General features: G+C 40.0%; 1 protein-coding gene across 3 annotated transcripts in view; it reads right to left on the reverse strand.

Annotated features, from left to right (window-relative positions):
* UPL6 (ubiquitin protein ligase 6) overlaps positions 1–8,184 on the reverse strand; it is a 133,244-nt gene extending 125,060 nt beyond the window's left edge. For 2 of the 3 annotated variants that reach the window (XM_088900286.1, XM_010272550.3), the window contains exons 1-4: positions 7,516–8,019; positions 6,201–6,298; positions 5,476–5,603; positions 4,453–4,561 (exon numbers count right to left, since the gene is read on the reverse strand). In XM_088900286.1, the coding sequence (XP_088756412.1) occupies positions 4,453–4,561; positions 5,476–5,603; positions 6,201–6,298; positions 7,516–7,674 (494 nt within the window). In that variant the 5' untranslated portion in view covers positions 7,675–8,019. Of the gene's footprint in view, positions 1–4,452; positions 4,562–5,475; positions 5,604–6,200; positions 6,299–7,515; positions 8,020–8,051 lie in introns of those variants that run through there. The other variant, XM_088900285.1, reaches the window with a different exon arrangement.
* Positions 8,185–26,389: the final 18,205 nt, after the last annotated feature.

The raw sequence follows: 26,389 nt of genomic DNA on the forward strand, positions 1-26,389 counted from the left end.
GTTTGCCTTCTTTATTTCCCCCCCCCAAACCACTTACTATGTTACTTGTATGAGGACCCACAACAGTACAAGAAAGTCTACTAAAATTATATAGACCCTCACAAAAAACCATTTCATCTGAATCTCTTTATAGGGCAATCCAAGATGTGGGACCCAATGCTACATGCATTGATAAATTGAAGAGGATAACTTTAAGATTTTTTTTTGATAAATGAAGAATTTATTAATGGAATAAACCACTGTTACAGAATACACTTGGAGAGGTACGAGCTGCAACCCCTCCAACCCATCAAGAACTAAAAAGGATTACAATTGAGCCCAATACAGATTTTCCCTATTTGCCCCTTGCTTGGCTAAACAATCAGCCATAGTATTGGCAGATCTCCCTACCCATTGTATACTAACATCCAAATTCCTTGTCAAGCATTTGAATCTTTTAAGTTCATTTTTGAAGCACCAAACTGTAATCTCTGGTTTTTATAGCCACCCCACAACCACCTGAGAATCACCTTCTATTAGTAGCTGCTCCACTCCTAGCTGTACGGCAAACTGTACCCCTTGTAGTGCAGCTAAGAATTCTGCCCTCGTAGAGTCCCTCTCACCTAAAGGACCTGAAAACAGAAAAGTTACAGAACCACTTAACTCCTTATAACCCCTCCCATCCCAGAAAGACCTGGATTGCCCAGACCACTACCATCAAAAAAACAATTTTTTGATGAATCACTACCATCAAAATTTAACTTCATGAATCCTTCAGGTGGGGGTACCCAGCTCATGTGCATCTTTGTCTTCAGAGAGGAACTGCTTTCCACCTCTGCCCAATGCCTCCACAAGTCATTAAAAGAGAAGTTCCAAAATAAATCCAGAGATTTTAGCCACACTATAGCCCTGTATAGGATGTATTCCTTCAGATCTTGTTGGCTTGGCACCTTCTCTTGGAATATTCTGGCATTTCTTTCTTCCCACACTGTCCAAAGCAAAGCTTCTCTTGCAACCCTCCACATTATTCTTCCTCGTAGAAGGATCGAAAAGCCTGCTTACATCTGTCTGCTAGCCTATTCCACCTGTGCATCCAAAAATCAAGAAGATCCAATCCCACAAATCTGCTGTAACAGTACAGGAAATTAGTAAATGGTTGCAATCCTCACCAAAGGATTTGCAAAGACTACACCAATTGGGGTGAGAGGCAAAGAGAGGGCCTTCTCCTTTGTAGATTATCCAAAGTATTTACTTTCCCGTGAAACACTTCCCAACAGAAAGCCAAGCCTTAGGGGGAACAGGCTTACACCAAACCTCCTTAAAAGGGAAAGAAAGAGAAGATAGTGGTCAACACAGGGCCTTGAAAAAAGAAGCACAAGAAAAATTACCTGAGGGCACAAGAGTCCAAAACCCTTTATCTAGTTCCGTGGGATCCAAGCAATCTTTTTCAAGAGAATTCAATAGGCCAGCTAGACTCGCAATTTCCTCATCCCTTAGACCTCTTCAGAACCCAAAGTCCCAAATTGGAGTCAAAGCAGATTCCAAAGGGGAACAAAAAGAAGAAACAGGCTCTTTCTTATACAGAGAGATAGAGAATAAGGATGGAAGGAGGTCCTTCAACGGAACCTCTTCAACCCAAACGTCTTCCCAAAACATAACCGATTTACCCAATACACACATCATACCTGAGAAAATTGTTGAGTTGAGGGAGAACATTGTGGATTGCCTTCTAAGGTGTTGCCAAAGTTGCCTGCCGAGAAACCCCAGCATCCCATTCGTTCTCTGAGTGGCAATGAATACTTCCCATCACCTCATCCAAAGGTCTTCCAAACAAATTTTTGAAATGGTTTACAAAGGTTCTACCTATCTCCTCTTGGTCTATAATTGCCTCCCCTTCTACTTCTAGTTTGGCTATAAAGTTTCTCCTTCGATTTCCACTTGCCAAATCATGGAAAAATTTGGTATTCCCATCTCCTTCCTTAATCCAATGATGCCTTGATTTCTGTCTCCAACAAATCTCTTCCCTTAGCAACATATCTTCTAGATCCTTCTTCAACAGTCACTTCTGCTCTCTCTACTGATCAATCAAAATCCCTTGGAACTCCTCATCTAGAGCCTCAATTTTATTGATAATATTTGACTTTTGCTCCTCCACTCTTCCAAAATGATCTCTATTCCACTCTTTCAACTTTGATCTTAATCTTCGCAACTTCTTGTGGAATTTCACACCATTCCTTCACTTTACCTTGAAACTCCGGATGTGGTAACTACATATTTTCAAATCTGAAAGGTCTAGGGCCAACACTAAGGATTCTATACCTATGTTAATAGGCCAATGGTCTGAAGTGACCCTAGGCAGAGCTCTAGAGACCAAGTTGCCCCAATGGTTTCCCAAGTTAGGTTGAAGAGGAACCTATCCAATTTCGAGCTCGAAGGGTTATCCTGGAGGTTAGACCAAGTGAATTTGTGTTGTAGCAGTGGAATCTCCTTCAATTCACAATCTTCTACAAAGTCATTAAATCTTCTCATACTTGTTTTGATTGACTGATGGGGGTTATTTGTTTCATTTGAAAATCTTATTACATTAAAGTCCCCTCCCACACACCATGGGCCATCCCATAAGCCTTTTATTGCAAAAACTCCTCCCACATTGCAAACGACATTACGAGGGTTACTACCCACGTGAAGCCATCCTCTACATTCCTAAATTTGATAGATACAGAGAATCTTCCTATCAATTCCTCCATAGGTTCCATTATCTCATCTCTCCAAACCGTCACAATTCCCCCTGAGGCTCTGCAGGACAGAGCAAAAGACCAACTCGCTCCCCTAGACCTCCAAAAGCTTCTAACCCATCTTGCATTTATCTCAGACAATTTTGTCTTTTGTAGCATCACGATATCTGGATTTTCCTTCCTGAGAAGATCCTTTACTACTCTTCTCTTCCTTGCACTTCCCAAGCCTCTCACATTACAAATAAATATCTTCATCAATGCTTTTTCCAGAACCCTTCTTTCGCCAACCTCCTTTCCTTACCTAGACTACTTCCTCCTATCTCCCCTTCCACTAAACTCTAGATCCCCCTCGATATCCAAAAGTAACCTTTCCACCTCGAACCTTTTTTTCCTTTTTTCTTTTTATTTTTCTTCATTTTTTCATTTTTCCTATGATACTTCTTCATCTCCTCCTTCCCCCCCCCCCCCATTAAGATCACCCCCTTTCAATTTCCTATCACTCATTTGCCTCGGCAGATGAGTACCATAAACCAAAGGGACACACATACCTGGCCGAAGAGCAGACAAGGAAGCCGAGGAGTTCCCCCTAGTTTTACAAGGCAGAGAAGTGGTTTGGATTAGATTGGCAACCCCTTCTGATCTTACCAAGAGCCAGCCCTATCTCTGTATCTCCCTTCTCAGTCTACTTTCACATAACCTAGGGGAGTCATATCTCTCTAAGCCAATCCCCATACTGTACTGCTCTCATTGATTAGCTCCCTCGATTAAGGATGGTGTAGCTTGCACAGCATAGCAGCCACCACCAAAACTATTCTCATCTAGAAAGAGAATTTCCATATTGAGGTTGTTATCCTCTAGAAAATCCCCTTTATCTTGCAAATCGACACTACCCAGACTATCCGTGTCCTCCATGTCAGAACCTTCACGGGATTCCATGTCCGACCAGTCCCCATTCTAAAAGTCTAAAACAGTCAGGTCCTTCTGCTTTTACACACCTCGGATTTCATCTATCCAGCGAGATCTTTGTTTGTTTCTTGACTAGGATCCACTGTAGCAAGCAGCTACCAGTCATTTTCGTTCCTAAGGAGCAGCAGCCAACAGAAAATCGAGAGTTTATTCCAAGACGTGTTCCACACAAATATATGCCATAAAAGAAGTCTCCTTCCCATTTAAATATGATCGTAACTGCAGTAAACTAGGGAGTTATTCCAAGACGTGTTCCACATAAATATATGCCATAGGCCTCTGAATGCTGAAAAGAAACACAACATCAAAAAAACGTAACCAGAGGCCATAAGCACCGACCCATCTCCTGCAACTTCTTTCAGAATCCATTGTAACTAAATAAAAAGGCAGTAAACAGTACCAAGTCGATGAACCTTCATGTCAAAGTTCCAACACTAGTAACATGTTTGGCCCCAAACTCACACTGAAAGGTAAATAAAGTAAAGTCTTCCAAGTCTCCTAAAACTGGTAATTCCCAAACATTTCCAGCCCTCGATCACCCATTTCCTGACTGCCAAGGAAGACTTCTATCCTCCATGCCATGAGGGAGACTTAAACTAAAATTTCCTTAATTTGACATACAGTGGCATAACCTTATCTTTAAACCCATCCTTATCAATAAGCAGAAGTCTACTCTTAACATTCTCTCTCCATTACAAAAAAAAATATATCCATAAGTTCCAATTATGGTTCAAATGCAACAGGTTTTGACCATAGGGTGAATAAAACCAACCTGTTTTGATGAACTGCCTTAAGACAGGCATTAGCAAGCCGCTTCACTCTATTCTCCACAGTATTCTTCAATGAATAATTGGCACCTGCAAAAAGGCCCAAGGTATCCCCTGTTGCATGGCTAAAATCTGTCAATATAGCGTTCTAAGGCAAGAAATAAGCATGCATAACCATATAGAAAAGGAAGTAATATGGATTTAACCATAAAGAGAATAAAAAAATACAGTCAGACTCCATAACCATCACTCGAAAACAATGGCAAAAGCAATGGGAATTTCCGCAATCACTGCTATATCGAGATAGATGTATTCAATTTTTTTTTCTTTTTGACACAATAGTGAAGCAATTTTACTTAGTTAATATTGCACACAATTTTACAATGGCCCATTGAAATCATAGGCAGTAAAATGTAAGGTAAAAGAACAATCTTATTGCAAGGTCATCACAAAATCTGCAAAAACATGTCTGCACAAAAGCCAGCAAGCTTGGTGATAAATTACTAGAAGAAAGAATGGTGCAATTGTTAGGGAATACAAAGGATACATGAAAGAATATGACAGGCTTTCTTTACCTTCTCCAATAAAAGTAAATAAACAAAGGATACACGAAACTCTTATAGAGAGAACAATAATCACATCATGGGATTTGTTATTCTGCTTCTTTTAGTTTTAATGAATTAAGGGCTCAAAAACCAAATATGACAGGAAATAATTACCATTTGTTATATATTATTTTAAGAAAACCCAGAAAATGATATGCCTGGGAAAATGGAACATCAGAAACTGATAAAAGTTTACCAAAGAAATTGGTTAAATTAAAAAAAAAAAGGAACAAATTAAGACTTTACTAGATAAAGTTTGATTTGAACTGGCAAACAAGATGAAATAAACTGAAAGTAAACAACTAGAGGTTTTTTTTTCTATGGACAATTAAAGTTTATTACACTGCAAAATAGCTATGAGGAAAAAAAAGATATTTCAGTAAATTCCAAATAGGATAGACTGAATAGAGTCATTAGACCCACCACTATCTCTAACAAACAGGTGAAATAAGCGGCATGTCCCCACAAGGATCGCAAAATCACCACTGTTATGTGCATTGAAGAAAAAGAGCAACTGGCAAAGGAACTGTGAATCATGATTGAAACAACCCCTGTTGATAGAAACCAATAACAACATCAATGGAGCAAGTGGCAGAGGAATACTGCCTAGTAACTAAACATTAAATGAAGCAACAAACAAAGTTGAACAAGGTTTTAGTTGCATTTTGCTTCGCAAATTGTTTAAGGGACTGTCTCCACAAGAATAAGTAACTACTACCAGTGCTTTTATTTATCAGTAACAGAAGCATTTCATTAATGAAAAAAGAGAGATAAGTACAAAAGCAGGGGAGATAAACTTTCTTAACTCCCCCAAAATTAAAAGATTACAAATAGGCCCAGAACAAATGATCTCTTCCCACCCCTTGTTTGGTAGTGCACCTGCAAAGGAATTGGCACACCTCTTTACCCATTGTCCTCACTGTCATATCCCAAGTCAGCCACTTAGAGATTCTCTCTTCATTCATGTAGCCCCACATGCTACTCTCCTCCTTTGGCAGCCAGTCTATTACCAACTTCAAGTCTTCCTCAAAAATTAACCTCCTTAATTTAAGCTCCTTAGCCTTTTTGGCACCTCCCAAGACAGCCATAACTAAAACTAGTGCTTTAGCTTCATTACTAAATCTACTAAACATCTAAAACCAGCGTACCTGTCTACCTTTTGGCAGTGATCCCCAAAGATCATGCAGAACTGCTCTCGGACTTTAAAACGTTCAGCTTCTGCAGCTCTCCTCCCTCTGAAGCATTTCTGCAGCAACCATTTAGTCAACTTGTGTACTTTGTATGGCATATGTTAAATGAATGATAGACTGCTTAGATACTTCTATAAATGCAGATATTTGTAGTATTTCAACAAATAAAGCAGCAAACAGGACCAAAAGTCCAATTGCTTAACAATGCAATGCAAATCTTCTTTCTAGCTACCATGATTTCTTATGCCTCTTCTTTTTCCTTTGTGTATTGGGACGGGAAGGAAAATGGAGGAACAACAAAAGCCCCAACAAGCATCAAGTTTCCAAGAGCAAGTTTGCCTAGATTAACTCATTAACATGAGAAACAATGTTGAGGCTTTCCAGATTAAGTGTGGCAAGAAAAATTTAGACATTTAAACTGCAAAAAAATTATAATTTAAATAGAGCATTCTTTATTTCTTTTTATAAATAGAACATTCTTTATGTTCACAACACAGCAAGTGAAATTTGATAGGACAAACTAAAGAAATGGCACAAGTTCGTGATCAGCTCTATCAAATAACCCTATTTTACGTCCCTAATTACCAGCAAATAGCTTCAATCATGATAATAATGATGATAAGAGCTAAAATTAACCAACTTATACTATTATACATATATTATAAATACGGGTTTGACTATGATACCGGAAAGACATAATACCAGAAAAACTTGTAACCAATCACCCGGTATCATTAAAAGTGGTAACCAATCAGGTGGTTCTTTATCATATTCACCGGGGGTTTTGATTGGTCAAAGCCCTTCCGGTATCATGTCTTTCCAGCAGCATAGGTTTTTCCTATAAATACATATGTATACTACAGGCACTATTTTTATTTCGCAAGTAGCACATTCTATTTTATGTTTGATCACATTACTCTCTTTGTTTACGTTGTGTATATAATTACAGGCAAAAATATGCACATTGATAAACAAATATCCGGATTCTTCTAATATCATGTAGAAAGAAGGAAAAGTAATCTCCAGACTATTTTTTTTATCAGAAACGGTAACAATCTCCAGATTATTTTCAGTTAGTTGTAAGTGGTCATGCAGTGGGGAGAAGTACGGAATACGCGTAATCACCTAAACTACACTTTGCTTCTTCATAAAACCAACCAAACCTTCAAAAAAGTACTGAAGCTCAGTTCATAGCAGTGCAATTAAAACAGAAACAGATATGAAAGCAAGATCGTTTATCAATCACTCCACGGAGCAATGCTTAGATGCAAACCTGGATCTTAATCGCAGCAGAATTCTGTTGCCTTAACCCTAACCGCCGCTGCCTCTCAAGCCGCGTCTGCTCCAGAAGCTTCTGTCTGTCCCTTTCTTTCGAACTCCGTCCCCCTAAATCGACTCTCTTTCGCGTTGACGAATCTCCCGTGAAGAACATATTTCGCTATACTATACAATCCAAGAAACAAAAAGGGAAACCCTAATTCTATTATTTAAATCTCAAAAGAACGAGACTTAATGAAATCTAAAATTCGAACGAAATGTCTGTTATTTCGAATTCTAAATACAGATACTATTGCGCAGTCGAATAGTTTGCCCTAGGATCGAAAAGGAAGAAAAAGAAAGATATTAATTTTATCTCCAAGAAAGACAGAGAGAGAAAGAGTTGCTTGCTACGACTGATATTGGAGACTGGTTCTCCGACCTTTAAATGGAGAATTGGAGATTAAAAGCGGAGAGACGAGGAGAACAAGGGGAGAAAAAATAAACCAGAAAGAGACTTGTCTCCTTGGTCAAGGGACACAGGTGACATACCCATGGCTGCAGTCTGGGCCCTCTTAAGTTGCCACGTGTTTGATACTTAAAAGATCAATCTAACGCGACAGTCTGTATGGAAAATCAGCTAAGACGTCTCTTCCTCCGGAGTTCACATCGGAGTTGGGATCTCCTGCCAACAAATCAGGTTCCAACTTCCTACCAGCATCATCCGAAACCGCACATCTCACCAGTCACGGACCCTGCCATCATAAGAGTGGGATCCGTCGTGTAGAAGATATGCGGTGTCGGATCATGTTGGTAGGTGGTTGAAAGTTGAAACCTGTTTGTTGGCAGGTGATCCGGGTAATCGCAAATTCACAATCAGAATGACGTGGTACATCATGATTGGCTAAGAATCGTCTGATCCCATGAAGACTCTTCCCTCCGAGTTCTGACCAAAAGGCCACACAACTCTACAGCCGCACATTGAGAACATGTCTTTTCATTTTGTTATCGTTAACGGGGAGATGTTCCCTGGCTGCGGTTTCTTGCGCAAGGTTGTGACCAGCATTTTGTTGATAGCAGATCCGAACTCAGTTCCTCCACTCTAATGAATACGAATCCTCTACAGTTTATCGGCCAATTACGATACACCACATCATCTCTTTAACATGATTCACTCAGACGGGATCGGTTCTTCAGAGCGCACCTCCCAGGCACATTCCACTATGTACGGAAACATTCATAAGATGTTTTTAATACATAGAATGCATCTGTGAAGTCGGTGTGAGGTGCTGTGTATGAGTAGCATATCTCAAAATTCGTGTATTAGGTGTTTGAACTTTTTGATGAACAGTTTGTGTTTGGAAACAGGATATGCTCTTCATACATGGCGTCTCACAGATACATGATACATCCATGGTGCATTAAAAACATCTCTTATGAATAATAACTTCTAAGTATGAGAGATATTCCTCCCAATACATTATCGGATGTGTGTGTGAAGCCGGTGTGAAGCACCCTGTATGAGGAATAGATCCGGTCTCATGTGTTTTAACTGGTTGAAATTTTGTTCGAGATTCAGCGTGTTTAGACCCACACAATTTTTAATAGGGGTAATCATGGACTGAGTGGCCTGGCCTGACCCGGGTTACCAGTCCCAATTCCAGCCTACAGCTTTATGTATAAAATATTAAATGTACACAATACTTTGTATTATATGTCATATAATGTGAATATAACTTATTTTATATATTATATAACATAAAATATTATATAATATGTATTAATACATATCATACATGTATGTGCAGGTTGGGTGGGTCTGAACTTGAAGTATTGGGCCCAAAAACAAAACCTAAATCCAGGCCCAGGCCCAAATTTTCAAACCACGATGAAAATGATCAACCCTAAAATTTAATACACATCATGTGTGGCTTACATCCTCAAACCCACAAGATCCAATGCATTTGGACTCAAATGGATTTTCCTTTTGAGTTCACATAATTCATGACATGTCGAATGTGGTTTCACCTTTAACCGACTTGACTGATTGAGGTATTATAATTACTTTTAAAATTATTTTTAAATAATTCAAAGAAGCCTAGAAGCAATTTAGTATGGCTTCCATCTCTACGTTATCAAGTTTATGTAATAAGCTTTGCTTGAAATTCTACTGTAAACTGCAAAAGGGGTTCAAAATCTAAAACGGTTTCTTCCACTTGCTTTCAGCAGACCACATGGCCGTCTTTTTATTGCCCTAAGAATTAGGTTCATGATGGCGGTGTTAACAAAACAAGTTTTCTAACGTGGCTTCTATTGTTGGGTTTGGTTGTTTCGGCTGAAAGAAGGGGTAAAAGGATATACCATGAATCATGATTTTTGAATCGTTATTAATCTAGACAGTCAGACCATTTGGCCCAAAAATTGTCTATATAATCAGTTCTACTTCATCCTTAATCTGTTCTTTGGCCAAATGCCATTGACTTGATCAACAACCTATTGATTCAGATAAGGGTGCAATTTTTTCGGGTTAGGGTTAAGATTTTGTCAAAATTTTAATAGGCTCAATTTGAAACCCAAGTCCAAAACAGTGTAAGCTGTTAACTCGGGCCAACCCGATTTACACATCTAGACTCAAACATTCAAACTGTCAACCTATTTGATTCGAATAATGGTTTTGGTCATTGTTTATATTTTATTTTATTTTTTTAATTAGACTGAATTATATATTCGTTCAAATCGGACGATCAAACCGCTTACCTAAATCGGTAATTCGGTATTTAAAGCAATGATTATCAAAATCAATGAGCAGTCTTATGAGAGTCTTACGAGGAAGAGGAATAATAGGGGAACTAAGGTAAAAAACATAGATGCCTCTCGAGCCTTCTACTTTAACACATGCTTTGCACGTACGTGTATGTATAACGTTAAATATTAATGTCCTCTTTGTCGATGTTGCTTCTTTGCTTAGAATACCATCATGGCTTGAATCCCTATAACAAGGAGAAGAATACCTTAGGTCTTTGGATTTTTAGTTTATTAAAGTAACTCACTCAAGGAGGGGCGTTATCGGTGCAATCAGCAAAGTTTGAGCAAGACTTTCATAAGTTAAACTGGAAGGCTAAAAGATGAACATCCACCCGTTGAAGTGAAAGGGAGTTGGTAAATCCATCTTAGCAAACAATGTCACCTTGTAAGAGTATTGTTGGCAATAGCCAATAGAGTATTGGGGTGATCTATATTGTCAAACGGTTGAATATCTACATCAAGGTAAACCATCTATCTTGTTATGCTCTTCAAATTGTAATCACACATCAACCGTCTCACTCAATTACTAGCTTGATTGACTTGATTCATGACTCCACTAACATCCCATATACATAATTTACAGTAGTTGATGATATCATGATATAATAAACCATGGTGAACTGGATTGGTTCTTGGGGAGTATATGGGCACAATTTCTTGATCGAGGCTACTTTGAGGCCTTAAGATCTCATGGTATTCTTCAGGGACATTGGGTATGGCCACTAAGAGGGAACACACTATTTGCCTTGTGTAGAACATATAATAATCTGCAGATCTCAAGGAGAGATAATAGGATCGATTATAAGCCATTGACTGGAAGTAGAGGTGTCATCAATTGGACTGGTTTTGGTCCAACCCGGTCCAGTCCAATGTAAATCCACTTATAAATGGATTGGGCCCAATCCAGTCCAAATCCATTAAAATGTAATTGGACTGGATTGGATCCAATCCAAACCAATTGAAAATATAAAAAATTATATAAAAAAACATAACACATAAAAATTACAAAAATAAATTAAAATGAAAAAAAAAACCTGAAAATTATAAAAATATACCATTTTGGCATCCAAAAAACACTTTTGTAAAAGTGTTTTCATAAAAGTGTTTTTACAAAAGAATTTTTATAAAAGTACTTCGTAAAAGTGCTTGCTTTTATAAAAGTATTTTTGTACAAGTGCTTTTGTAATGTGTTTTATAAAAGTACTTTCAAAGAAAAGTGTTTTCACAAAAGTACTTCCAAAGAAAAGTGCTTTCATAAAAGTACTTCCGTAAAAGTTCTTTTGAAAAAGTGGCTTCATAAAAGTGCTTTCATAAAAGTGATTTTATGCTGGCTTCAGTTTTGATCAGTTTCAAATAGACAAGGGTTTGGCCTCATTATCGGATTATTGGAAATTTGGTTTAGGTCCAATTCAGACCAATAAGAACATGGACCAATTTATTGTATATTAGCCCAATCCAATAATTATAATAGATTGTCCAAATCCAATTTGATAAGGTTTGGATCAGATTGGATCCAATCCAAAATAGTCAATTGACACCCCTAAATGGAAGTGATATACCACCCCCATCTTGTATGATCATCAATGAATGCGCAAAGATGGCTAATCATCTTGATTGTAGTGTGACTTACTCCCATTCTTTGAGAGAAGCAAATCAATCAGTGGATTGGGTAGTGCATCAAGCTCTCTCTTTCATTTGTAACAATGACTTTTGGGACAAAGCTCCCCCACCCCACCCGGCCTTGTGTAACTCCTCCTTATTTGACCCAAAAAAAAAAAAGTGAGATACAATCCACCCAATCTAACCCAACTTGTAGCAACTAGGTTCATAAGTAAAGGAGTTAAATGCACACATGAAATACCTGCTAAAACTCAATGCTTCAATGCTTGTCAAATTTTCTTAAAATTATAAATAAAAACAAATTTTTTTATAAGCCCGAAGGCAATTTCATTGATTTAAATCTTTCAACAGTACAGGTGCAAGAAATGGCGGAGAAACAGACCAGGTATTTGGTCTGGAAATAGTACAATCATGTTTTGCCATACAGTGAGCAATGGAATTACCCGTACGATGAATGAAGGAGATATGGAATTGATCAAACTCCAGCAGCAACTTCCTGCAATCGACCAAAACATGATGCAGCCTTCAAGGGACCTCTGGAGATCGGTCCAACAGGAACTTAACAATCTGCTGAGCATCTCCTTCAACCCCCATGGGCTCATTAACTTCACTAATCCGTTTTCTTTTCTATGTAGGGCCCAGACAACCAAGTTATTATCACTTACCTTTTAAATAGTGCAAGGGAGGGGAGTTGAAACGTTTAACTCCAACGTCTCCTCAGCATCCACGCTCATATTAATATCTTTGAAGTAATTATCATTTGTCTTCCCCACGTCCTGAGCAGTGGGATCAGGGACCATGCGCACCTCCTCATTAACCTCTTCTTCCAAAATAGCCCCTGCCTTTTCATCTTCCACACCCTCAGTCGATCTGGCCTAGATTGGGGTCTGTACATAAAAACATTACCAAGAAACATTTATCACAAAATTTGTCCATTTTGTTGTGCCCTAATGTGTTAGCACACAACTCAATATTACAAAGGATAAGAAATTTGATATTCAAAGCCTTCACTACTGTTGTAAACTAACCCATTAATTAGACTTAAAATAATTGTATGTAATCAACATGTTAAAGCACCAAGTTTCATGGGCAATGGATAACCACATGCATAGAAGTAACACAATGAGTTTGAGTTCCTATTCACTTTTTCTACCCACTATCTACCCGTCATGAATTGGAGTCACACATCTCTCAATTCATATTAGAGATGTGTGACTCTAATTCACACTGGGTAGGAAAAATTGAGTAGGAAATCTCGAGTGTATATTCAAAGCATGGAGTTAACTTTTTATCATACATAAGGTGTCAATTGTTGCTTTTGGGTTGGACTCCGTCCAAATCAAAATCAATTTGGTTGAATTGGACAAACCAATAAAACATATTGAATTAGACCAATCCAAATTTGATGGTTCAAAGTATTTATTGGATTGGATTGCATTGAATCTTGTGCATCCATATGGAATTATACTGAATTGGATAAGATTGAACCAATATTTGGTCTATTGATAGAAGATAACAATACAAGTGTCAATAAATCATGCATGGATTGAAACCAATATAAATTAAAACCGAATTTAAACAGATTGGATGGTTTACACATTGAATTAGACTGGTCCAAAATGATCCAAAGTATTCATTGGATTAGATTGGACTGGTCCATTTGTAATGAACTCGTATTGTGGACCAAGTCCGATCCAATTGACACCCATATGTCCACTCAAAAGTTTGTTGGAAGCGATTAAGAAATAGGGGAAAAAAAGTTCATCATTCCTAGTCTCCTTTAAGATACCCCACACCTCACCCAATGACATGGGCCTGGATCCCCTTTGTTTTTTGTAAAGATGAAATGCTAATAACCAAACAAACTAGAACAAATGACCAAAGTTTTCAAAAATTTATATGAGTAAGAAAACCTGGATGGCTATATATTAAATTAGATATGAATAAGGCTTATGACAAGGTAGAATAGAGCTTCCTTAGGGGTGTTCTATAAAAATTGAGTTTTTGAAATAAATGGATTAAGTAAGTTATGGAATGTGTTTCTACAGTTTCATTCCATATTCATGTGAAAATGCCCCAAAGTAAAGTTTTTAAGCTTGTAAGAGGTATTAAACAAGGTGATCATTATCTTGTTATCTCTTCCTCGTCTACTTGGAAGTGTTATTTGCTTCTTTAAATAAGTTGCATTGCCAAAATAGAATCTCATGTATAAAATCAATAGAGAATGTCCCACCATCTCACTTTTTTTTTGCATATGATAATTACCTTTTTACTAGAGTAAATCATATAAAGGGGAAGATTATGTTAGAGGTTATTAAAGAGCATCTAGGCAAAAGGTAAACTTGTTCAAATCTAAAGTTTTCTTTTAGTAATAATCTCCATCTTAGGCTTCAAAAGATACTAACTCACTCCTTAGGGGTAAGGAAAGTGGCCCATCCCTTAATTTATCCAGGTCTGCCTACAAAGATTCGTAGATCCGTAAAAGCCTTATTCACTTACATGGTTGAAAGAAAATAAATAACTAACAAGAGTTCCTCCTAAAATATGTATTGTTAGCCATTCCCTCTTACCTCATCTTTTGATTTTTTTCCTGCCTAAGAAAGTATGTGAAACTCTAGCGAAATTATGGTGGGGGGAGTAGAAGGAAGTAGGAAAATTCATTAGATAAGTTTGCCTAATCTTAGTGGAAACAAGCATGATGGAGGTTGTTCGGGTGATGGTTGAGCTAGTCAAGGATGACATGTGGTAATTTTCGTGCCCCCACTCAGGAAACGTCAACGCCATGCGTGAAGAGCATGACTAAGAAGGAGTGTCCTGCATGAACAAGGAAACGAACTCCACTGGGGAAGATGAAACCTCCCGAAGACCTCGATAAGCGCCCTCATCTCGATAACCCTGAAAGCCCTATCCATTTATGACACGGAGTTCAACTATAAATAGGTATTCCTCGCTTGAGGTAAGAGACTTTTGGAACTACACTCTTTGGACACCTCTTTGCACTATCTCTTTGGCTTGGACCAGTGGTATTTCAACCTGCTCGGCCCAGACACATCCTTCTCGATCCTACTGACTTGAGCATTGAAGTACTTACCGGGGAACAACTCCTCTGACCTTTCTCATAGTTTCAAATCTCAATTCATTGCTTTGTCCTTCCACCTTGGCGTCGTCCAGTTAGCAGGATTATTTGATTGTGTCATCGGTTCAGAACACCTTGCATCAGACAACATTAGATTGGTGTCGTCCATGGGAAAAGTACAAAAAGTCATTTCTCAAACCCATTTTCTATGCACTAAAAGCAACCATGCCTAAGAACACATCCGACTGCTCTGGAGCCCGTTCCCCATCTCGAGGATCTTGCTTACTTCGTAGCTCTCCCCATTGAGAGCCCTAGCATCAAATGACGGTCGACCCTGCACAGTTCCTCACCATGCAGCAAAAAGTTGACCATATCCTCGCCATGATGGAGACACTAGGACAACAGGCACACGACCCCCAAGCCACTCGCCCTGTTGTGCATGCGCCTACCATGTCCGGTCCTCGCACTGGGGACTCCAAAAGGCGCCATGTAGGTCGGCACGGGCCTGCCCGACCACGAGTGTCTGCAACCATCTTAGAGGTCCGACCCCAGGTTGAACCCATGCATGCAACACCCGTTGTAAATCACATCGCTCCGGCACAAGGATTTCGGTGTGAGAAAGACTTTGCCAACGCGTGTAGTAGCCCGCAATCTCGATAGCCGAATCCAACTTAATCCGAGATTGCCAGGCAGCCCCGAAAGTAGAGAAGTCCATCAACTGGGCATTGGCGGAAAGGGGCACCAAAATCAGGAACCTATGACAACAATTGGTCGAGCTGGAATGTAGCCAAGTGGATCACAGCACGACCTCTCCGACGACCCGACTTATATGGCAACGTCATGGTCAACAACACACAAAAGAGCTTGTCTTCGTCCGAGAGATCATCGATGAGCTTCCCCAAACGAATGGTGACCTCCTCAATTTGAGAAGTACGATGGAGCCTCGGACCCCAACGATAACATTGAGGGTCTCATGTGCAAGGCCTTCACCGCAACCCTGCACAGAGTCACTAGGATCTGGTATGCCTCCCTTCCACCATGATCCATTTCCTCCTAGGAGAAGTTGGAGACACAATTCTTGGCGTAGTTCACCGCCAGCCAAACGCATTGGAAGACCTCGGACAACCTCATGCAAGTGCGTCGGAGGAAAGGAAAGATTATGAGGGAATACTTGGCAATGTTCAACGCTGAGACCCTTCAAGTCTAAACTCTAGACCAGTTAGTGGTCGTAACCACCATCATGAAAGGGCTACACTTCTTAGGTTCAACTTCTCTTTGCAAAAGAACACTTCGCTAACCTGATCGCACTTATGAAGCACTCGTAGAAGTATATGAACGCCAAAGAGGCCCAAGCACTACACAGGGAGGAGGAAGATTAGCAAGACCAGAAGCGCAAAGACCACGAAGGACAAATATCGAACCGAGATGTCAAGAGGAAGGATCACTGACCTGACTAGAGACTGAGAACCCCACTGCCAACATATCACAACTTCGCTCCACTCAATGCTCTATGGGCCAAGATACTGATGCAAATTCGTGACCGCAGCTTCGTCAAGTGGCTCGAGAAGATGAAAACCCAAAGCAACAAGAGAAATTGAGACAAGTACTGCGATTTCCACTAAGACCACGACCACGAGATCAAAAACTGTCATGACCTCCTCCACCACCTGGAAGACCTCATCCGACGTGGATACTTCTGTGGCTTCATCAACATCAAAGAGCATAAACCCAAAGAAGACACACACCTCACTGGCGAGCCCCCAACTCGAGCTCCACCCGTCAGGGTCATTGCTGTCATCTCGAGCAGGAAGGCCATTAGAGGGAAGAATAGCTAAGCACGGAAGACCCACACCGAATCGCTAGGAATTAAATGTAGTGACGACAATTGTCGTCGAGCACTAACGGCGACCGTGTTGTACAAACTCAATGAATAAAGAATTCTCCTTCAAGGACAAATGACCAAATGCCGATGGCCGAACTCCACATTGACCATTGGTCATAGCATGATGGCAACCTCGTCAAGGACCCGATCCACCTATAACCGCCGAGGTAGGGACAAACCATCGATGGGTAGAAACGATGTCCCCGCCACAAGATGGCAAGAGGATGACCATTGAACTCCGCACAACCTCTCGACTTGCAGTCGGAGCATAGCTAACTAAAGACCATGGCTAGCCCAGTGAAAGAACATGAAGCTCTCCAATCCCAGGTTTCACCGAACTCCCTGGCATCACTAAGAGCTTGGAAGCACCTCGGCCAGACTAAGACTGAGGCCACTAGGCCAAAAACCTTGGCTAGTGCAAGACTGAGGCCACGAGGTCGAAGACCTCAGCTGGCGAATGTCAAGCCAAGAACCTCGGTCAGCCCAAGATTGAGGCCACTAGACCAAAGACCTTGCCAATGCAAGACCGAGGCTGTGAAGCTAAAGACCTCAACCGACGAGCACCATGCCAAGCACCTCGACCAGCCTAAGACCGAGGCCACTAAGCCAAAGAACTCGGCTAGCGCAAGACTGAGGCCATGAAGTTAAAGACCCCGACCATCTGGCGTAAAACCCAAGACCTTGGCCAACACAAAATCGAGGCCATGAAGTTCAAGACCTCGGCTAGCACGAGACCGAGGCCATAATGCCGAAGACCCCAACCACAACATCAAGTCCAAGACCCAAACTATCCTGAGAACAAGAATAAGAGTATAGCCTATGAACCCTACCAACCAACCTAATTCCAAAGCGAAGCAACTTAGAGAGGAGAGAAGAAACACAAAACGTGCTTGACAAAAACACTAAATTTCCATTTATCGAGAATCTGATACAATGATTATAAGCACGACATACCGGGCTGAATACAAAGACCCTCAAAAAAGGGGAAGAGATAGCACATCACTTTTTCGCTAGGGGGTCCTCGGCACGCTATTGGGCGTCAGCAACGACAACACCTTCACGAGTAGGCTCCTCGGTATCAAACAGGCTGAACCCTTGAACGACACCAACCACCTCTGGGAACTAACACATCACCCACCACTGATAGAGAGTGAATCCCTCCTGCCAAGAGTCGGTAGCATAGTCATCCAAGTCATTTTAATGAGCCTCCGGAGCTCTATACTCGGCGACGCCCTCCTCCTTCGCTTGAGCTATCTTTCCCTTGGCCTCCTCGAGCCCCTTTGTTAGTACCTCTCGCACCTCTTTGAGGTCATGGGCACGACTCTTCAGCATGCGGACAATGTTTTTCCTCTCTTTGATGCCACGCTTCAGCTCGGCCAACTCTGCCTTCAGTTGGGCGTCCTCGATCCCTTATGAATCATAAAATCGTCGCTGCCCATGGAGGTAGTCGACAAGGCCGACGACTGAACAAATCAACTATAGGGCAGCAAATAGTTAGTACAAAAGAGAAGAAAGAGAAACAAGGAAGAACAAGTAAAGTCGAATTTACCGCCATGATCTACTGGAGAACCACGCTCTCCAGGAAGCTATTGGCTTCCTTCCTAATACCGGGGAGCATCACACCCTAGGCAAGCTGCTCGGCCACCCTCTTCGTATCAAGGGTGACCTCCAGCCGAACCGACAATTGTGGCACATATACGCCGGCCAAGCCCTCAGCTGAAGCATATTTCAGAGCGTCCCCCTATGCAACAAAGACTGCCCAAGTTGAGTCGTGGCCTCCTCAGAATCAACCACCATGACTTCCTCTGTTAACCTCGATCTCTTCCCTTGTCGAGGCATGCACTCTACTGAATGGCGTTGGAGCTCCGTGGCCCCGAGTTGTGTGCCCGAGGTTCTAACCACCTGTGCCTTCATTGCAGCCATGGCTTGCATACATTGAGCTCTCTCAGCACCAACCATGTCTGAATCTACACAAATCACCACAAAGTTAGAACCAAGTAAAGACAAACTCATCGAAAAAAAGGAGACTACACAGTCCACAGACTGGACAGGGATTGTTCGGCCGAAGGACACATCAGCCTAGCCTAGGTCAGCAATCGAGACGATGTGTACTCCCTGATGTGCACCCGCACTATCTTCCTCACAGCAACTATCTCTTCCTTTGACAGCTCGGCCTGGAAAGGACCCTTATCCTTGGTCCTCGGAATGGACAGGGTGAGGGAGAGCGGCCAACCTCCTTGGCACTTCACAAAGAAGAAACCCTCTTTCCAATGCTTAATGGAAGAGGGAGCCCCAATGAACACCTTGGTGTTCGGCCAGGCCGATAGGTAGTAGTACCCCTGCTTGTGCTTCTTTAGGTGGAGGAAGTATCTAAATCTCGGCAGGGTAATCTCAATATCCTTGAGAGTGCAGTAGCAGAGCAGCCCGACTAGGTACCAAAACAAGTTCAACATCAACTGAACAGGTAGAACATGATACCACCTTAGGACGGCCACTACTCCGGGATCTAAAGGGAACCTAAGGTTAGCAATCAAACTATGGACGTGCACATAAATCTCCCCAGGACGGGTCAAAGTGGCCCGCTCCCTAATCCAAGGATACCTTAATTCATACTCCTCGGGAATGCAATACACTTTCCATATTCGAGCCAGGTTGGCCGGAGAAAGGCTACACGGAGCCAAGGCAAACCTTTCCCCAAATATCCTCTCGAGGGATTGCTCTTTCGACTCCACATCGACTTCAACCACCTCGTCGAAACCATCCTCCCAAGCACCAACCTCTCGGACCTCACCATTGCCCTCGTCACCGACCTCGACCACATCGGTATCGGTCTCCGGTACCCTAACTCTGGTCACCTCGCGCTAAGGACTACCCTCACTCTCATCCTCCAAAATATACCTAGTAAAAAGGAAAGACAGGGAAGATGTAGTGGAAGACATCTTATCAAAGAAAAAAGAAGCTTGGGGCACTTGAGATATCAAGCAAGGGATGTTAGCCGAACTCCAAGGCATAGAATCTTCCCAAATGACAAAGTGAAATGGCTTTCCTACCCCCTTTTTATAAAGGCAGCCAATGGTCCAGATCAAATCGGATCAATGGCATCGATTTGACGCCGCACTTTGCACGTGTGACCTCGAGAGGACGAAATGACGCATCTATTGACCCATAACGGAAACGACACAAGCATTGAGCCAGCCAGTCTGCCTAGCAAACCAATCTTTCTCTAGGCCAATCAACTCAAAGAAACTACAGTTCCTCATCCGAGGACCACAAAACTCTTCCACGCCCAGCCGTGGTCAAGCACTACACTCCTCGACTTCAGAACTGGAGAGTGGTGTTCGAGTGATGGTTGAGCTGGCCAAGGATGGCATGTGAAAATCTCTGCAGCCACTCCCCTCAGGCTACATCGATGTTGCATGTAACGAAGAGCACAACTAAGAAGGATTGTCTTACACAGATAAGGAAACGAACTCCGTCGGGAAAGAGGAAACTTCCCGAAGACCTCGACGGACACCCTCATCTTGACATCATCGGAAACCCTATCCATCTAGGATATGGATGCTCAACTGTAAATAGGTATTCCCCGTTCATGGTAAGGGAGTTTTGGAACTGCACTCTTAGATACCTCTTTGCACTATCTCTTCGGCCCGGACTAGCGCTATTTCAACCTACTCGGCCTGGTCACATCCTTCTTGATCCTACTAACTTGAGCATCGGAGTACCTACCCGGGGAACAACTCCTTGAGCCTTTGACCTTTCTCCTAGTTGCAGATCTCTATGCGCGGCTTCATCCTTTCACCTTGGCTTTGTCTAGTTGGTAGGACTATCTGACTGTGTTCTCGGTTTAGAACACCTCGGATCGGACAACATCAGAGGCCTTGGTTTTAGTGAGCCCCATTGCTTCAACCTTACTCTTCTAGCAAAACAGGCTTGGAGACTTTGTATTGCAGAAGACAATCTTTAGGTTAAGGTCATCAAAGCAAGATATTTAAAGGTAAAAATTTTCTTACCACCTCCCTCCATGGAAGAGATACTTGGGATTGGCAAAGTTTATTAGCAAGGAGAAAAGTTTTTCCATAAGGTTCTTGTTGGGGTATAAACCTAGGAACATATACTAAAATTTTGGGTGACCCTTGGTTACCTAGTGTGACCTACATAGTCTATGGACCAAAACCGAATAATTCTAATTTGAAGTAGGTTAAATACCTTGTGATCGTAGGGGAAACAAGATATAATGAATCCTTAAATTAGAAATAATTTTGTGAATGAAATTGCCAATAACATTCCTTAGTATATCTCTAGCTTGGAAATTGGAAAGACAAGTTGGTGTGGATGCGAAAAGCTAATGGTTCCTTCTCTATGATGTTAACCTATTTTAAAAATAAGATCCTATTGAGGAAAGAGCATTAAAAGGCCATTTGGACCCTTAAAATCAACCTAAAAATCATTATGTTTAATTGTTTGGAATATATATATATATATATATATATACACACATACACACTAAGAATGGCAATGGGGCGGGGCACCCCTTCCCCATCCCAGCCCCGTAGTCAAAATACTTTGCCCTGTCCCTGGTGTCGAGGCGGGGCATCCACTCCCCATCAAGGATGGGGAATCCCTGAATTTTCCCCGCTCTAAGACAATTACTTAAAAATTATCTATTTTGTGGACAATTTACACATAAGATATAGGAATTTGGGGTATTTAAGGAATTGAATTATAATACTTTATGGGTACTTCAAAAATGAAATTATGGTATCCTAGGATTTTAAGAATTTAGGGAAAAAATAGAGATATTTTGAATATCAATATTAAACCCAGAGATATTTTACTAATTTACCTCCGGGTTTGGGGAATTATATACAAAACCCGTCTCCACCCCATCCCCATTTAGAGTCGAGAAAAACCCACTCCACCCTATTCGGGGTGGAGCGGGTCAGGGCCACGGTTTTATGGGGGAAATTACCATCCCTACACAGATACTTCTTCTCTCTATATTATGTATTTGAGAAACGATGAATCTATTCTCATGCCAAAGTCACTTGGGTTGAAAGTATGTTGAATAGTAAGATTGAAAACTTTGCTCGTTCCAGTTTAAACTATGGTTGATTGGTGCTAAAATGATAAGGACATAAGAGATGAAATTCTCTAGTATTCTGCTATTCTTATTTGGTCTATTTGGAAGATTGGAAATGACAATGTGTTTGATGGCACTAAACTAGACCCAAATCTATCTCTTTCTTGTCTTTGTTGGATGCGAAAGGAGAGGGCTTTGATTTCCTAGCAAGGATGACAAAGGGTTCGTTTGGTTTGTAGTTGGAATCAGAATCGGAATTGAAATTGGAATCAAAATACTCTTGAACCAGAATCGGAATGGTTCATTCCCATAGTTTGTTTTGGTTCAGACAGGAATGGGAATTAGAATTAACAAGAATGAGATTTCATTCCCAGAGGGGCAGGGAATGGCTAGGGGTGATCATGGGCCGGGCCAGGTCGGGCCCGGGCCGACTCGGGGTTCTGGGCTTGAAACATAAGCCCTAGCCTAGGTCTATACGGGCCCGGGCCGGGCCGGGTTAGGCCTAATTCCGGGCCAATGTCACTCATATATAAATATATAAAACATTACTTATCTATATATTAAATGACATAACATGCATATAAACTTATTTTATACATTATATAATATAAAATATTACATATAATATAAATTATACATGTCATGTTATAATGTTTATATATAAAATATATAATATAATGTAAAATAACATGTATACATATGTATATATTATACACAAAATGTGTAAGTTTAAATATATGTGAGCCGGGCCGGGCTTGAAGTATTAAGCCCAAGCCTGGCCCTAAAATTTGTGGGCCTGATGTGGGCCCGGGCTGGGCCTGAACACAAAAGCCATTCTCTCAAACGGGAGAGTGCCATTCTAGCAGGAATGGAAATGCAGTTTCGATTTCACCCAACCAAATATTTGGCATCGGAATAGCCCATTCCGATTCTGATTCTGATTCCAAACCCCTATTACAGTGAACCAAACGGGGCCAAAGTTCTTTAAGCTTAGTTTGAAAGGGGTACAAAAACAAATACAAATACAAATGAATCCCCAACTGTTAACGAGAGCAATAAAGCTCCTGATTCCCCAACTGATTTATCAAACCATTCGCAAGATAAAAATCATCTACAAAATAGAATGGCGATCCAATCTGTGACATTGGATTTCGCAATTAGAATTTTGACTTAGAACTTTCGAAATCAAAACAACGAATACAGGGATGAATTAAAAAAAAAATTCAAATAATATTATTTATAAGATCATGGGCTTTTCCATTGCTTTTGTCTTTTATTTATGCTTATGTCTATGCTTCTAGCAAGGTGTTCTGAGTTCGTGAGAAGGTATAGAGTATGAAATCTCTTGATGGACCTTCTTCCCATAGATGTGGGACATATCAATATAATAAATTTCATCATTTATATTACAAAAAGCCTTTATTATTATTACTACTATTACTACCATTGCAACATTATTCTTCATTTTCCATCATTATAATAATATTTCTTATTTGACATGCTTATTTTTGTTTAATATGATAAATATATAATATTAAAAACGTGTTAAATTTTTTTATTAATTTTTATACTTTTATTTTTTTAATTTATACCATTTAATTATGAGATCGTGGGTTGACCTTTTTGAGACTTATGGATGAACTAACCCACCACCAAATAGAAGAATGGTGTCAAATTCATGTCTATCTTAAAAACATAGGTTTTATGTTCAAATTATTAGATATAGATTTAATCAATAAAATTTGTTGGTGAGAACTAGAACAATATAAGATTAATTTGAGAGAATAGGAGTTAACACCTTGAGTATAGGGCTTAATGAGGGATAATTGAATGAAGTGAAATGTAATAATTCAAATTACATTTTCACCCTTACAATTGTAGGGATGGACTAAGCTCAAAAGTAGAGGTATTTTAGCCAAGTAAAAAAATCCACAAAACTCACCTATTTTAGCCAAGAAAAAAACTAAAGACGTTATGACTTTTTTGGTTGCAAAAGAGTCAAGAATTCTTGAAATGCACATTCTTAATCTTTAAAGGAGTGTGGATTTGTTTTCCTCTCTCTCCCACTTTCTTAATCTCCCTCTTTCTCTCATGTGCCACTTAACTAGTCTGAATAAAAGAATTGTTCCCATTCAACATATTGTAATTTAATTGCAAAAAAAATTATGTTATTTTAATACGGTTCAGTTATTTACTATCCATATAATCTATAACTTTTTTTTTTTGTAAATAAAACTATTATGTTTACCAATACTAAAAAGAACTTATTATGTGCATGCTACCAAACATGAAATTTAGCCAAAACTTAAATGATATGTTATGTGTGTCAAAGGACTATGAACATCCCTCAATTATGTCCCACATCTAAGAGATTTCTTGGGCAAGAAATCAGAATGGATAGATGCTTTTTAAATCAAATTGTCCATCAGATACTCCTTACATGTTTAAAAGGATAAACACTTGACATTTAACATCAATAGAAAAATAAGAAACATCTGAATTCTTTTATATGGGAACATGTAAAGGAAATAAGTTGTAGAATGCATGTAATATCATATGCCGTATCATATGTGTGTATAAATCTGGGCCTGGCCAGGCCTAAAGAGTTGGGCCAAAGCATAGTCACAAAATTATAGCTTAGGCCTGGACAGAAAACTAGGCCCAAGCCCAAAAAATTTCTGGGCTGGTCTAGGCGGGAATTCTAAACTGCGCTAGAAATGATCAACCCTAATACCTAATCAAGAATCTGATAGCCTTGATACCTGGGCTAGAAATGATCAACCCTAAGTACCTAATCTAAGAATCTGATAGTCTTGATACCCGAGTATTAAAAATATTTAAAATCTATAGCTTTGAAAGTCTACATAGCCAATTTTACTTTCCATCTCGTCAATTTCTGGAACGGATAATTTACTAGAGAAATTATAAATGTTGCTTTTAGAATCACAGTATCACACCATGGATTTGACTGAAATTTACTAGAAAAACTTCCAGAGAGTTGAATATTACCTCAAAATGCATGCTACCAACATTTCATGAACCACACAATAGATTTCAAAGAAATTGTCTCTATTTGTTTCACACACGCGCAAGCCCCTTACTAGAACATTGGACCCGATACCTAACCTAATTAAGGTAAACTTATTAGTGGACCTGATTAATGACGAGGTCTAACATAGTGGACTCATATCTTACTAATTGGAGTCAGATTCATGGTTCAACTGGACCATTATCCTCCTCTTTTTTGGGTGGCTGGTAGTCTATTTGCATGTAATTGACAATCCTAACTATGATAGTTTAACACAAGCAGCCAAAGTGTTACTAGTTATAAATTTAAGATCCATTTGATTGGTAATCACAGTCGAAGCGGATTGGTCTATTTTTATAGTCTTTTTGATTCAAACAAAAATTGGAATAAGTTAAAATAGATTTCATTCCCAAAGGAGTGAGAGGGAATGGCCATTTCCTCAAATGGGAGAATACCATTCCACCAAAAATGGAAACGTGATTTATATTCTGCCTAACCAAATAGTTGGAATGGAAATGACCCATTAATTCTAATTCCGATTCGAGACCCCCATTCCTGCGAACCGAATGGGCCCTTACAACTATGCTCCTGATACGTTAATTTGTAGTAATTAAAATGTGATAATTCACTTCAGATTGACTTGATTAATTGAGGTTCTTCAACAATCCGGTGTTCTCATGTGTTATACTCTGTTAATGCTTTGTTTGTCCAAGTTAAGAAAGCTCTTTGTTGATAACGTTTCCATATATTCTGTTCATCCATGAGCTTTCATCTTGTAGTTATCGTAATCTTTAAGAGCATATATACTATCAATTGGCCACTCAACAAAAGATTCAAACCTGTAAACTGTGAATACTAATATAGCAGCAGGTTAGAGGATGAAAAAGCCCACTCGTTCAATGTCAAAAGTTTCAGGTTTAAGTTGAAAAAGGTGAAATGAATTTTCAATAAAATACTCAGAGTCTTCTGTGGCCAGTTCAAAGTGCACTAACCACCGAGAGGAGGATCTAAGGGACTACTGAGATTCATGTAGTCGGTTTATGGAAGAACTCTCTTCATCGGCAAACAAAATATAAATATATATATAAAAAATCCAGTCCAACCTCTAAAGTGGGAAAATTTTGGTTTGACAAGCTTCTTTCTTTGACAATCAAGTTCATTACTGGTCAACCCTAGGGTGTCTGTCTTACTATTATGGAATCATTATGCTTAGTTTGAGTGTTTGAAATTGAGCAACTAAAGAAGAAGCACATAGGCTAATTTGAATTTTGTCGCTTGTATATAGAAACAATAAAGAATTCACACACAAGGCGCAGGATGGATTAATACTTTTGAAAAGGAGCTCCATTGTTGTTATATCTTTATGTAAGCTTTTTCTAGAATACATTGCCCATGGTCT

Source organism: Nelumbo nucifera, chromosome 3, assembly GCF_055504915.1.
Source record: "Nelumbo nucifera cultivar China Antique chromosome 3, China Antique-T2T, whole genome shotgun sequence".
In the NCBI taxonomy this organism is placed as follows: Eukaryota; Viridiplantae; Streptophyta; class Magnoliopsida; order Proteales; family Nelumbonaceae; genus Nelumbo; species Nelumbo nucifera.